Raw genomic sequence first — 12802 nt, 5'->3', positions numbered from 1 at the left:
AAAGTTAAATTAAAACCAAGTTTCCGTCAGTAAAATTCAAGTTCTTCTATTAAATTCCTTTCCACTAACAATTAGGGTTCTTATTGCAAAGGTATGTCTTATTTCATATTTCTCATGCTCCTTCTCAGAAGACTTCTCTAACTTCAGCAGAGTGGAAGGGTCAATCATATAGCCTTTCAAATGTTAGACATATGGGTAAGGGGGAAGCTTGACTTGATTTAGTAAACAATTAAATCCTTAATTTAAAATATCTTTAGTGAGTATGAACTAACTTAAAACAATTTCTATTCTTTGCCTTTTCTATTTCACAGGGGCCATGCCTCATGGCTTGTGGGATCTTAATTTCCCAACAAGGGATTGAATCCAGGCACTCAGTAGTGAAAGTGTGGAGCCCTAACCATTGCACTGCCAGGGAATTCCCTCTATATTTTAAGTATTAGAGACCTTCTAAGGAATATGTGCCCATGGCCAAGCTAATTTAAAAATTTTAACCTTTCTTAAAAAAAAAAAAAAAGACCTCGATAAAACATACTTTTCCCTCATTTCTATGTGTTTTCTCAGTCTTAGGGCTAATGAATAATTATTTCTATAAAAAATGCTATAGTAAATTTCTTATATACATAATAAAGTAGAATTTCTTGGTTTCAAGAGTACAGTAAGTTTATGTAAAGATAGCTTATTATTATAGCTTTGCTTTTTATAAGGGAGTGGAAAATATTAAAAATGAGTTTTCTTTTATTTAAAAAAATTATTAATAGCTTTGTGTTAATGGTTCTTAAGAAGTATCAATATTAACCTTATAAAAGATTTGAAAACTCTTAAAGACATTCAATACATGTATAATTTTCCTGTCACAATAGTAAACAAGTTATCCTGAACCACACCCAGGAATACTGTTCAACACGGTTCAAAAACAAGATGCATTTAAATTCACAGGGTGCACCAGCAGACAGATATTTGTGGGCACTTTTTCTTCATGAAGCTATGAGCAAATGCCCATCCAGTGGTCATTCACCACTCATGTAAGCAACTGTTATTTCTGCCTGACTTTTGGTTGATTATATTTCTTTTTGTTTTTTGCTGATGCTGACAGTAAGTGAATAAGACTATAGTATATAAAATGGTCATCTGATAGGTGAAGAACCTTGAAGCTCAGAGTTGACTAATCTGATTAGAATATAGAGGGTGCAGTGCCAAGGGCATGCTGGGCTAGCACTCAGGCCTACCGACTACCCAACAGGGTCTGCCATTGTTACACGACCTGACTGGAGAGTGACTTGTAGGAAATACAACGTGACTAATGTACCTGCGTCCATTGTATTCTTTCACAGATGAATGAATGTTAAGCTTACTATTTTATTACACTATTAAGGAGTGGGATATCTTTAATTTACAATTTCTGTGCTTCATTCTTTTCTTGTCTATCACTGCTCAAAAAATGTTGCTTGATTTGAGCCACCATATGTGAAAATATAATTTAATAAAAATATTAAGATTATTCACAATGCAAAAGTTAATCCTCACACATCTGCTTACCAGAGTGTTCTTTTAAATAATGAGTTCTCCTATTGCCTTAAGGTTCATAATCAGATGTTCAAAAATGTGATAAGTACACAGTTTTCAGAAGGCACATATAGATAAAAATGATATACATATTTGGCTTAACCAAAGTTGGAGGTAAATCTTCCAAGTTCGTTTTCATTTTAGTTCTCGTTTTAAACACGAAATTTAGTTGACTACCACTTAAACTCCCATTTATATATCATCTACATATTTGTAATTCAAAGTAGAATATTTCAAAAACCCTCATACTAATAGGAATAATAAAATCAAAAGGTTTGGTAAAATTTGGAAGAGTTCAAAATTACAGGGTTACATAAGTTATTTAAGCAGGGCTTTGTCAAAGTCATTCATTTGATCAAGTGAACACAGATTAGAAATCTACAGAATAAAAAAGAATTTTAAAAATACATATGATTAAAAATCCAGGGTGAGAAGCTGAAAGGTGCCAAAACTAAAAACAAAGAAAAAAATTGTAGTTATATTACTTTTCCTCTTCAAACGAGATTGGAATTGAAGTTAATATATAACTTTGGTATCTTAATATGAAAAGTTCTAGGATTCAAACTTTCATTCTGTTCCATCAAAAGACATCTTGGGATTACTAATTATTTTTTGCAGAAACTGACAGAATGAATCTGTCGGTAGAGATAAAGATGTATATGAGATACAAAATCTATTATTCAATTTATAGATGCACTAAACAGTAGCAAGGATATGAACCATTTCAGCAGCATTACAGTGCACAAAGACAAATAGGCATGTGTATTTACAACACATATTAAGGCAAGATAAAAAATAGGCAACTCTCACTTCTAAGTAACTGAAACTTAAAACTTTAAATTTTATGATGAATTTCTGTAGCTTAAATTACTCAACATGCAGGAGCATTCTTAAATACGAGTATGACAAGCAGAAGCATTAGAATTGTGTTAGGAAAGTAGTTAAGGTATAAAACATATAACAAAGTACAGATCTCTGTCCTGTTATGCTGAATTTTCATCTCAAAGAAATGGATATTTTTTAGGTTTTAACATACATAATGGTAAAGGTCAAATTAGAGACAGAGCTGTGCTAACAAAAATGCCCCACTCTTAATTCATGCCTCTGCCCATCTTTTGAATATAAATTGACCTTTAGCATGCAGAAGAGTTAACGAGGTTCTACTCCTCCTACTCTACCTAAGTTTGCTCAGCTGATTCCTTGCCCTCGACAATGGCTGCAGTGCGATGAACTCGTCACTGAAAGCGACTGTGTTGGAGTACATCTATAAGTGGACAGAAAAGGGATGGGACATACAACAAGTCAGTGAGCTGTATTTATCATCTAAGAGACAGACACAGGACAAGCTTTGTAAAGACATTTGTTCCTACAAGAGCAGGAAGTATCATGCATGCTACACATACATGACTGACATTTGTAGGGCTGTTGGCTCTGCTATCCCAAGAATTTACTCTTATTACCACATTGCTATTCTGCAGGGAAAACTCAAAATCGATGCTGCCAACTCTTCTTGTGATATAATTTTTCTTGCTACTATTTGGATGATAGCAAAATGAAGTAAGGAACTGACAGCTTTCTAACAATTTTATCATTTGAAATTAGAGGTGACAGTACAAGTCTGAAACAATAAAAATTACTGACTATAGCAAAAGAATAACATCACACATGGGATTTGAAGGACCATATACTGTCTTAACAAAAACAGAAAAATCCCCCATAGGCTAGGAAAAATCCCTGAGTGAAAGTAGAGATTTCCTCTTTATTTTTATATGTTCATTTTTTACGAAAGTACAATTGATTTACAATGTTGGACCAATCTCTGCTGTATAGCAAAGGGACACAGTTTTACACATATATACATTCTTCTCCTCTTTAGATCAGACCCCAGTTGAACATCCAGTCAAATCATTTAAAAGAAATTTAGTGGGGGTAAAAAGGGAGATTATACAGGCTTTCAGACATAGAAAAATGATTGATTTCTTAACTCCATTTTTTAAATCAATTAAAACCCATGGTAAAAGAACCAAAATATAAAGCACTTTTAACTTTTTCTTGTTTAAGGGTCCATCTTAAGGTATCAAATACTTCCTGTGTAATCCTTTAAAAAGAGGCCTATAAAAATAATAAGGACTAACATTATCATCCTGTATTATCATTAAGAAATCTCTTTGAAAGATGTAAGTATGTAAATACTCTGCCTAAAGAAAATTTCGAAGTATAAATGTAAATAATTCTGATTTACTTTTATAAAAATTTAAGTTTCTAAGTGATGTCATTAATCTATTTTGGTGAGATATAACTTTAGGCAAGCAGACAAGACAAAAATGTTCTTCATAATGGTCTAGAAAAAGTATAATAGTCAATGTATTAAAACTAGTATTCTATTACCAAGAATATCTCTGAAGCTTAGAAAAAAGGCAAACCTTTCTGATATACATTTAAGTAATATCTTGCACAGTGGAAAAGTTTGCCCATATTCAGATATAGATAAATGCATAGGCAGACAGAGTAATCAGATTATGCAAAATTTTTCAGCCCCAGCTGAAGATCAGTATTAGAACAGCATCCAAATCATTCTTATAATTATGTTCTTACTGAGGACTTACTACATACAGACCCAGGTGCTTCATATTAACTGTCTCTAACAATCATGTAGGGTAGTAATTATTATTCTGATTTTATATAGGAAGAAACTGAGGCCTAAGGAAGTGACTTAAGAATATACATTCTATGGTTAAAACAGTATTTGAATTAAGTCTGTCAGGCTTCAGATGCCTGCACTGCTTCAAAGGTGTTAAAATGTATACTGGCTAGAATTGAGGGACCAAAGCATATAAATGCTAAAGAAATGTTAATATGATCAATTGAAATTAAAACCATATACTATTTAAGAAGCCTAACTAATCTCTAAATACTTAGGAAGCACTTATTCTATTTGTAGCATTAACACACAACTAAATTTCCAAAATTTAAACAAAAATTTGCTTTGCATACAACAAACATGCAAAAACAACAGCCCCCATCCCCCATTAAACAATTAATAAGCTTGGTGTTTACAGGGGCATAGAAGTTGATTAGAATGTGTTCCTGAGGATATATATTCAATGCCATGGTACAGTTAACAGAACAAACTAGTATTTCCAGGTTATGTACAAGTCAAATTACAAAGATGGTACATTCCACTAAATAGCTTTTATTTCTTGAGCATCCACTTTATCTGAATATTAATTATTTCATTTAATCTTCATTACAAATGCAATGAAATAGACACTTCTGTCATAATTTTACCCATGAGGAAACTGAGACTTAAAGTCAGAGCTACCCAGTGGTAAAAAGAGGATTCTGAACTCACAACGATCAGGTCCTTAAGAACATATTCTTAAACACTATGTAAACACTGTTAATACCCGTTGTAGTTTAAATACTTTAGTGAGTATTCAATGAGAGAAAATATTTTGTAAAAATCCATTATGTAGAAGTTATTTAGGTTAAAGAACTATTTCTTTCTTCTGCTGACAACAATATAACCTAAAGAAGTACTACTGAAATTCTAATGATTCTAAAGACATGAATATATATCCCAATTATATATATTTGATAGAATGCTGTGATATTACTTAAGATATATTTATACTATTATTTGGATATGACTTGATAGTTTTATATTTCTAATCTACTTCTATAAAATTTTTAAAATTATAATTTTTCAGGAGTCAAAAACTTAATACAATTTTAACAGTATCACATTGAACAACATTTATATTGCAAAATACTTGATACAGGAATAGTTAATTTACTATTTTCTAACAGGAGCAAATTATAATGACAACTATTCATTAAACACTCCTAATTCAAAAGGTACTGTATATAAAATGTGGTTACCTGTGCCTTTTCGATATTTGTAGGATGGAACTGTCGGTCAAATACTTTTTTCACAATATCAAGAAATAAGCATGTAAAAACCATGAGGATTATGGCAAACCAAGCAGAACCACTTGATAGGAGCTGAATAAATACAAAGTACATATTCTGGGAACTCAAAAATGGCCTGCAAAGAAAGTGGGATTAATAAAAGAAGAAACTGACAAGACAGATTCTTAAATCAAGACATTAAGTAAACCACTATATTCGAAGGTTACAATTTTAGGTATACAGCGGTAAAATGTTCAAAATTTCAAATCAATGTAATTTAATTAACTAATAAAATGTGATATACTTTCATTGTCAAAAATAAAATCCAATTTAATTCGCTTGAATGACAACCATAGTTTTTATAATTAGGAAGTGGCAAGTAGTTGACTTATTCTATCCCAGTGGTAGGAAATCCAAAGAATTATGTAGTAATACAGACTTAAGAGGTTAAAAAAGCAAGAAAAAGTATGTAATAAAATGTTTTCTACTAAGCAACTATAAGGTTGATAACCAAAATTTTAGGTTGAAAAGCTCTAGTTAGAGGATCTTCTTTATACACTTATTTTAAAATAAATGTACTCACAAATATTACTAGTTCTACACAGTAATAGGTTTTGTCAAGATACCATTTTTGGGGTTTTGTACATATCACTTCAAAGCAGTATGGGGAAATACAGGAAAAAATGAAGAAATAAAGAGGATTAAAAGCAAATGATAGTCATGAGCATCCTTTTATAATCCTAATGAAAGTTAATGTTTAGCCAATCCAAGTTTTTTACCTGCTTTTTGTAATATTTTGCAGACACAGTAGGCAATGTAATATAAATACTCTAATTCAGGGACTTCAGTTGTCCATGACTTATCAAAGAATTTTAGGATTCTTTAGGATAAGCATTCATTTCTGATCTATCAGAGAAGCTGAATACCTGATTTTAGCAATGAAGATACAGCACACTATTTACTTTTCAGAGATAAAGTTACCTTTTTCATGAAACTTTAATGGTTCTATGTGCCTTATTTTATTATATACATTAGTAACAATTTAGAGGTATCAATACTATGGTTAGCATAAAGAACAATAATTTTCAAGTAAATCCTATTTTTAACCTTTGTGATCTTAAACAGTTCAGTATCCAAATAGAAAAAAAGGGATAGTAAGATTATTGTGATGAATCAATGTAATATCTCAGGTAAAACACTAGAATGCAGTAATTGTTAGCTTCTTTTTTCTTCCTTATTAGTAAGATCAACTGAAAGAACTAAATTTCTTATCAGAATAGGCTCTTAAAACTATTCTGAGCAGAATTTGTTCAAACCTATCATAATAAATATTAGAGTTGAATCAATATAATTAAAATACAATATAGTAACTCACCAGAGAATCCCTCCATAAAACAAAGAAAACACAAAATAGAATAAAATAGATCCCCACGTAACAAGATGATTGATCCAGGTCCAAAAATGAGTTTCCAAAGCCATCTAAAAAAATAAATTAAAAAATCCTTAATGTAAATTAATAAATCTTTAACTTCTCAGATAAAACCCAAGAATAAGTGACTAAAAAGTTCCTATGGCAAAGTCCCTCAGAAGACAAATATTAATGAAAAGCTCCTAGTATGAAATTGAACAATTTCAAGTTTATACTATTTTTCTTCTGTGAGGAAGCAGCATTAAAATTTCATGAGTACTTTATCAATTCCATGGGCTAAACCAGCTTGTGTTATCTTGCATTACATATAGAGAAGCACAATTTCACAGGTGGGTATTGAGGAGTTAACTTTCCTTTGACTAGAAAAATCAGCTGAGGCTTTCCAAAATAATGAATTAAAAAATGAATTCATAATGAATTTGACAAAAATTAAAATGAATTATCAAACTAGCCATCCATGAAATTATGCATGACTAAAAAGAAAAACTATATCACAAAATAAATGAAGAAAATTAGAATTATATAGACAAAACGTGTCCATGCTTCTAATTTCTGTATCATACCTTTGCTGTGACGGTAATAACCATGACTGTGAAGACCAAGGTGCCAAATGTCCAATTTCCAAACATCTAAAACATAAAGAATAAACTAGTATTGTATTACATGTTAAAATGATGCTGAAACAGAAGTGATGCAACGAATAACCACATTCTTTACTGAAAATCACTTGCATCATTTATGTCAGGTACATTTGAAATCTGCCTAGATTAGTAAAGTTAAAGGAGAATGAGAAGAAATACAATAAAGCATTATTATGTTTATTACATAAATGATCCTTTGGATAACATTATCAGACTGGAAACTCAAAGACAGGCTTGAAGTTGTGTGGCACAGATAGTTTTTAGTGACAATTATACACTGGCTGGAAGAAGCACAAGCTGCCAGAGAAATATCAATAACCTCAAATATGCAGATGACACCACCCTTATGGCAGAAAGTGAAGAGGAACTAAAAAGCCTCTTGATGAAAGTGAAAGAGGAGAGTGAAAAAGTTGTCTTAAAGCTCAACATTCAGAAAACGAAGATCATGGCATCTGGTCCCATCACTTCATGGGAAATAGATGGGGAAACAGTGGAAACAGTGTCAGACTTTATATTTTTTGGCTCCAAAACCACTGCAGATGGTGATTGCAACCATGAAATTAAAAGACGCTTACTCCTTGGAAGGAAAGTTATGACTAACCTAGATAGTATATTGAAAAGCAGAGATATTACTTTGCCAACAAAGGTCCGTCTAGTCAAGGCTATGGTTTTTCCAGTAGTCATGTATGAATGTGAGAGTTGGACTGTGAAGAAGGCTGAGCGCTGAAGAATTGATGCTTTTGAACTGTGGTGTTGAAGAAGACTCTTGGGAGTCCCTTGGACTGCAAGGAGATCCAACCAGTCCATTCTAAAGGAGATCAGTCTTGGGTGTTCATTGGAAGGACTGATGCTGAAGCTGAAACTCCAATACTTTGTCCACCTCATGCGAAGAGTTGACTCATTGGAGGTGGACAAAGACCCTGATGCTGGGAGGGATTGGGGGCAGGAGGAGAAGGGGATGCCAGAGGATGAGATGGCTGGATGGTATCACCGACTTGATGGACGTTGAGTTTGAGTGAACTCTGGGAGTTGGTGATGGACAGGGAGGCCTGGTGTGCTGTGATTCATGGGGTTGCAAAGAGTCGGACACGACTGAGCTACTGAATTGAACTGAATTGATACAGCTGTTAGTAACTGCTTTACTCCTGTCACACAGTAAATATGATAATAAACCCTGTTCAACTATAATTATTTTCTGAAACCACTCCAGCCAAAAGTCACAAGAGAATACCTGCTACTGTATTTTGGACACATAATAGAAAGATCAAGTAAAAAGAAATTTATACACAAAACCAACACTTGAAAGGAAAGATAACGGCTAGTGGAATGACTCAAAGGATTCCATGTAAAAATACGGTTAATGCCAGTCAGATAGTATTGCCCTGGGCTTTTTAGCCAAAACTGACTGCTGCTGCTGCTAAGTCACTTCAGTCGTTTCCGATTCTGTGAGACCCCATAGACAGCAGCCCACCAGGCTCCCCCGTCCCTGGGATTCTCCAGGCAAGAACACTGGAGTGGGTTGCCATGTCCTTCTCCAATGCAGGAAAGTGAAAAGTGAAAGTGAAGTCGCTCAGTCGTGTCCGACCCTCAGCGACCCCATGGACTGCAGCCTACCAGGCTCCTCTGCCCATGGGATTTTCCAGGCAAGAGTACTGGAGTGGGGTGCCACTGCCTTCTCCTATTAAAAATGCAGATTTGCAGATTCCCCAAAGAATATCAGGATTTAATTTCCACAAATAAGAGCATAACCAGAATTTTATGTCAATTTAGGTCACCAAATAGTCATAATCTTTACCATTGGTTTTAAAAAAACTATTTAAAAGACCAGTCATTTAAAAACAAATGGGTTCCAATGGCAAAAAAACTTGTCTAAGTAATTCAAAATAAATGACAAACTCAGCGCTTAAGACCCTGAATAGCCAAAATAATTTGAGAAAAGAATAATGGAGCTGGAGGAATCATACTCCCTGACTTCAGACTATACTACAAAGCTAATGTAATCAAAACAGTATGATACTGGCACAAAAACAGACATATAGATCAGTGGAACAGACACACAGATCAGTGGAACAGGACAGAAAGCCTGGAAATAAACCCACGCACCAATGGTCTAATTAATCTATGACAAAGGAGGCAAATATATACAATGGAGAAAAGACAACCTCTTCAATTAGTGGTGCTGGGAAATTGGACAGTTACATGTAAAATAATGAAATTAGAACATTCCCTGCTGCTGCTGCTGCTAAGTCGCTTCAGTCATGTCCGACTCTGTGTGACCCCATAGACGGCAGCCCACCAGGCTCCCCCGTCCCTGGGATTCTCCAGGCAAGAACACTGGAGTGGGTTGCTATTTCCTTCTCCAATGCATGAAAGTGAAAGTGAAAGTGAAGTTGCTCAGTCAGGTCTGACTCTTAGCGACCCCATGGACTGCAGCCTACCAGGCTCCTCCGTCCATGGGATTTTCCAGGCAAGAGTACTGGAGTGGGGTGCCACTGCCTTCTCCGAACATTCCCTAACACCATATAAAAAAATAAAATCTAAAGAAAGTAAAGACCTAAACGTAAAATTCCTAGAAGAAAACATAGGCAGAACACTTTGACATAAAATGCAGAAATACATTTTTGGATCTGTCTCCTAAAGTAATGGAAATAAAAACAAAAATAAACAAATGGGACCTAACTAAACTTAAAAGCTTTTGCCAGCAAAGGAAACCATCCACAAAACAAACAGACAAGTTATGAACTGGGAGAAAATATCTGCAAATGATGCTACAGATGAGGGATTAATTTCCAAAATATACAAACAGCTCATACAGCTTAATTATAAAAAAAATAAATAAATGGGCAGAAGACCTAGTAGACATTTCTCTAAAGAAAACACACAGATGGTCAACAGGCATATTAAAAATTGTTCAATATTACTAATTATAGGAGAAATGCAAATCAAAATTTCATTAATGAGGAATCCCCTAACAGTGCCAGACTAGCCATTATTAAAAAGTCTACAGAAGGATTTCCTTAGTGGTCCACTGGTTATAAACATGCCTTGCAATGCAGGGGATGTGGGTTCAATCCCCGGTCCAGGAAATAAGATCCCACATACCTAGGGACAACTAAGCCTGCATGCTGCAACCAGAGCCTGGTGATCTAGAGCCCATGCTCCGCAATGAGAGAAAGCCCACATAGTGCAACAAAGAGCCACCATGCCAGAACTTTCCTACACTGTTGGTGGGAATTTAATTAATGCTGCCACTGTGGAGAATAATGGTCCTTAAAAAGCTAAAAACAGTTATCATATGATTCTGCAATCCCAATCCTAGGCTTATAACCAGAGAAAACTACTTTGAAAAGACACATGAACCCCAATGTCCATAGCAGCACTATTTACAATAGCCTAAAACACAGAAGCAACCTAAATGTCCACTGACAGATGAATGAATAAAGCTGTGGTGTATATACACAATGGAATATTACTTAGCCATAAAAAATAATGAAATAATGCCATTTTTGGTAACATGGATTCACCCAGAGATTATTATATTAAGTGAAGTAAGTCAGACAAATATCATATGATGTCACATACACAGAATCTAAAAAAAAAAGATATAAATGAAATTGTTTATAAAACAGAAACAGATTCACAGACACAGAAAACAAACTTATGTTACCAAAGGGGATAGCAGGGTTGGGTGGGGAGAGAAGATAAATTAGAAGTTTGGGATTAACATATACACCCTGCTATATATAAAACAGGTAAACAGTAAGGACCTACTGTATAGCACAGGGATCTTGTAATAACCTATAATGGGAATCTGAAAAAGAATATATATATGTATACATACAACTGAATCACTATGCTATACATGTGAAACTAACAACACTATAAGTTAACTATACTTCAATTAAAAAACAAATAGCTTAAAAGGTAAAAAAGTAACCAATAAATAATGGTTCTTACCATCAACAATGAAACATTAATGTCCCTTTATTTGAGGGTATTCTGCCAACAAAGGTCCGTCTAGTCAAGGCTATGGTTTTTCCTGTGGTCATGTATGGATGTGAGAGTTGGACTGTGAAGAAGGCTGAGCGCCAAAGAATTGATGCTTTTGAACTGTGGTGTTGGAGAAGACTCTTGGGAGTCCCTTGGACTGCAAGGAGATCCAACCAGTCCATTCTGAAGGAGATCAGCCCTGGGATTTCTTTGGAAGGAATGATGCTAAAGCTGAAACTCCAGTACTTTGGCCACCTCATGCGAAGAGTTGACTCACTGGAAAAGACTCTGATGCTGGGAGGGATTGGGGGCAGGAGGAGAAGGGGACGACAGACGATGAGATGGCTGGATGGCATCATTGACTCGATGGACGTGAGTCTGAGTGAACTCCGGGAGTTGGTGATGGACAGGGAGGCCTGGCGTGCTGTGATTCATGGGGTCGCAAAGAGTCGGACACGACTGAGCGACTGATCTGATCTGATCTGGGGAGCTTATTTGTCAAGAGGAAAATAATGGAAAAGTCATATTGACTTTTCCTGCTTTCGTCATCTCTAGAAATGACTTAGAATACTGAAAAAACATTGTATCTCACTCAATTTGGCTCTCAAGAATGCCAGCTCCTCTTTCAGTGATATGGAAACAGTTAATTAATGCAGTCAGGCCACCTGGGCCTGGAAATGGTAACAACCACACATATCTACCTCTCAGTATCTGGTTTTACTGGGCCCAGATTGGGGCTAATTATGTGTATCTTCCTTTGAAGCAGAGAATAATTTAAAATTCGAGCATTTAAGGACCTAGAGGGAGCTGTAGAAAACAAATTCACATTCTCTTTTTTGGGTAAATTAGCAAACTAGTTTATTTCAACTGCAGCAATAACTTAAGACTATTTCTCTGTGATTTCCCCTTGAATTTAGTTTAACTGGCGATGAGGTGAGTGGCAGAGAGGATTTGGGGATCTAGCTAAAGAGAAGCTGAGTTGGGCTTATTTGGCTTGTGTTAAATAGAACCTATTTATGTCACTCACAATCATTTTCACATATACTTATGTTTGAAATTATAGTTTTATGTTTTTTTCACTTAAAGAGGGCCTGCCAAAATGAGTACGGTTTAGACTACTAAACCTGGATCTGTTCCTGCTCGGAAGAGACAAATGCTCAAAACATTTTCTAACACAATGTTTTGGGTTTTTAAGTCACTTCTTTTAACTTAATTTGCTACCTAATTATTTAATAAAGCCAACCATATATTTCAAATTAAAGAAGAT

General features: G+C 34.7%; 1 protein-coding gene across 3 annotated transcripts in view; it reads right to left on the bottom strand.

Annotated features, from left to right (window-relative positions):
• ATP11B (ATPase, class VI, type 11B) overlaps positions 1-12802 on the bottom strand; it is a 140375-nt gene that overhangs the window by 15727 nt on the left and 111846 nt on the right. For 2 of the 3 annotated variants that reach the window (XM_010855635.1, XM_010855638.1), the window contains 3 exons: positions 7468-7533; positions 6851-6954; positions 5446-5611 (listed from right to left, as the gene is read on the bottom strand). In XM_010855635.1, coding sequence (XP_010853937.1) covers positions 5446-5611; positions 6851-6954; positions 7468-7533 — 336 coding nt within the window. Of the gene's footprint in view, positions 1-2741; positions 2828-5445; positions 5612-6850; positions 6955-7467; positions 7534-12802 lie in introns of all 3 variants that reach the window. The other variant, XM_010855636.1, reaches the window with a different exon arrangement.

Source organism: Bison bison, unplaced genomic scaffold (genome assembly GCF_000754665.1).
Source record: "Bison bison bison isolate TAMUID 2011002044 unplaced genomic scaffold, Bison_UMD1.0 scf7180017864367, whole genome shotgun sequence".
In the NCBI taxonomy this organism is placed as follows: domain Eukaryota; kingdom Metazoa; phylum Chordata; class Mammalia; order Artiodactyla; family Bovidae; genus Bison; species Bison bison.
Note: the sequence above shows the minus strand (reverse complement) of the source record. Positions and strands in the feature narration are given on the sequence as shown.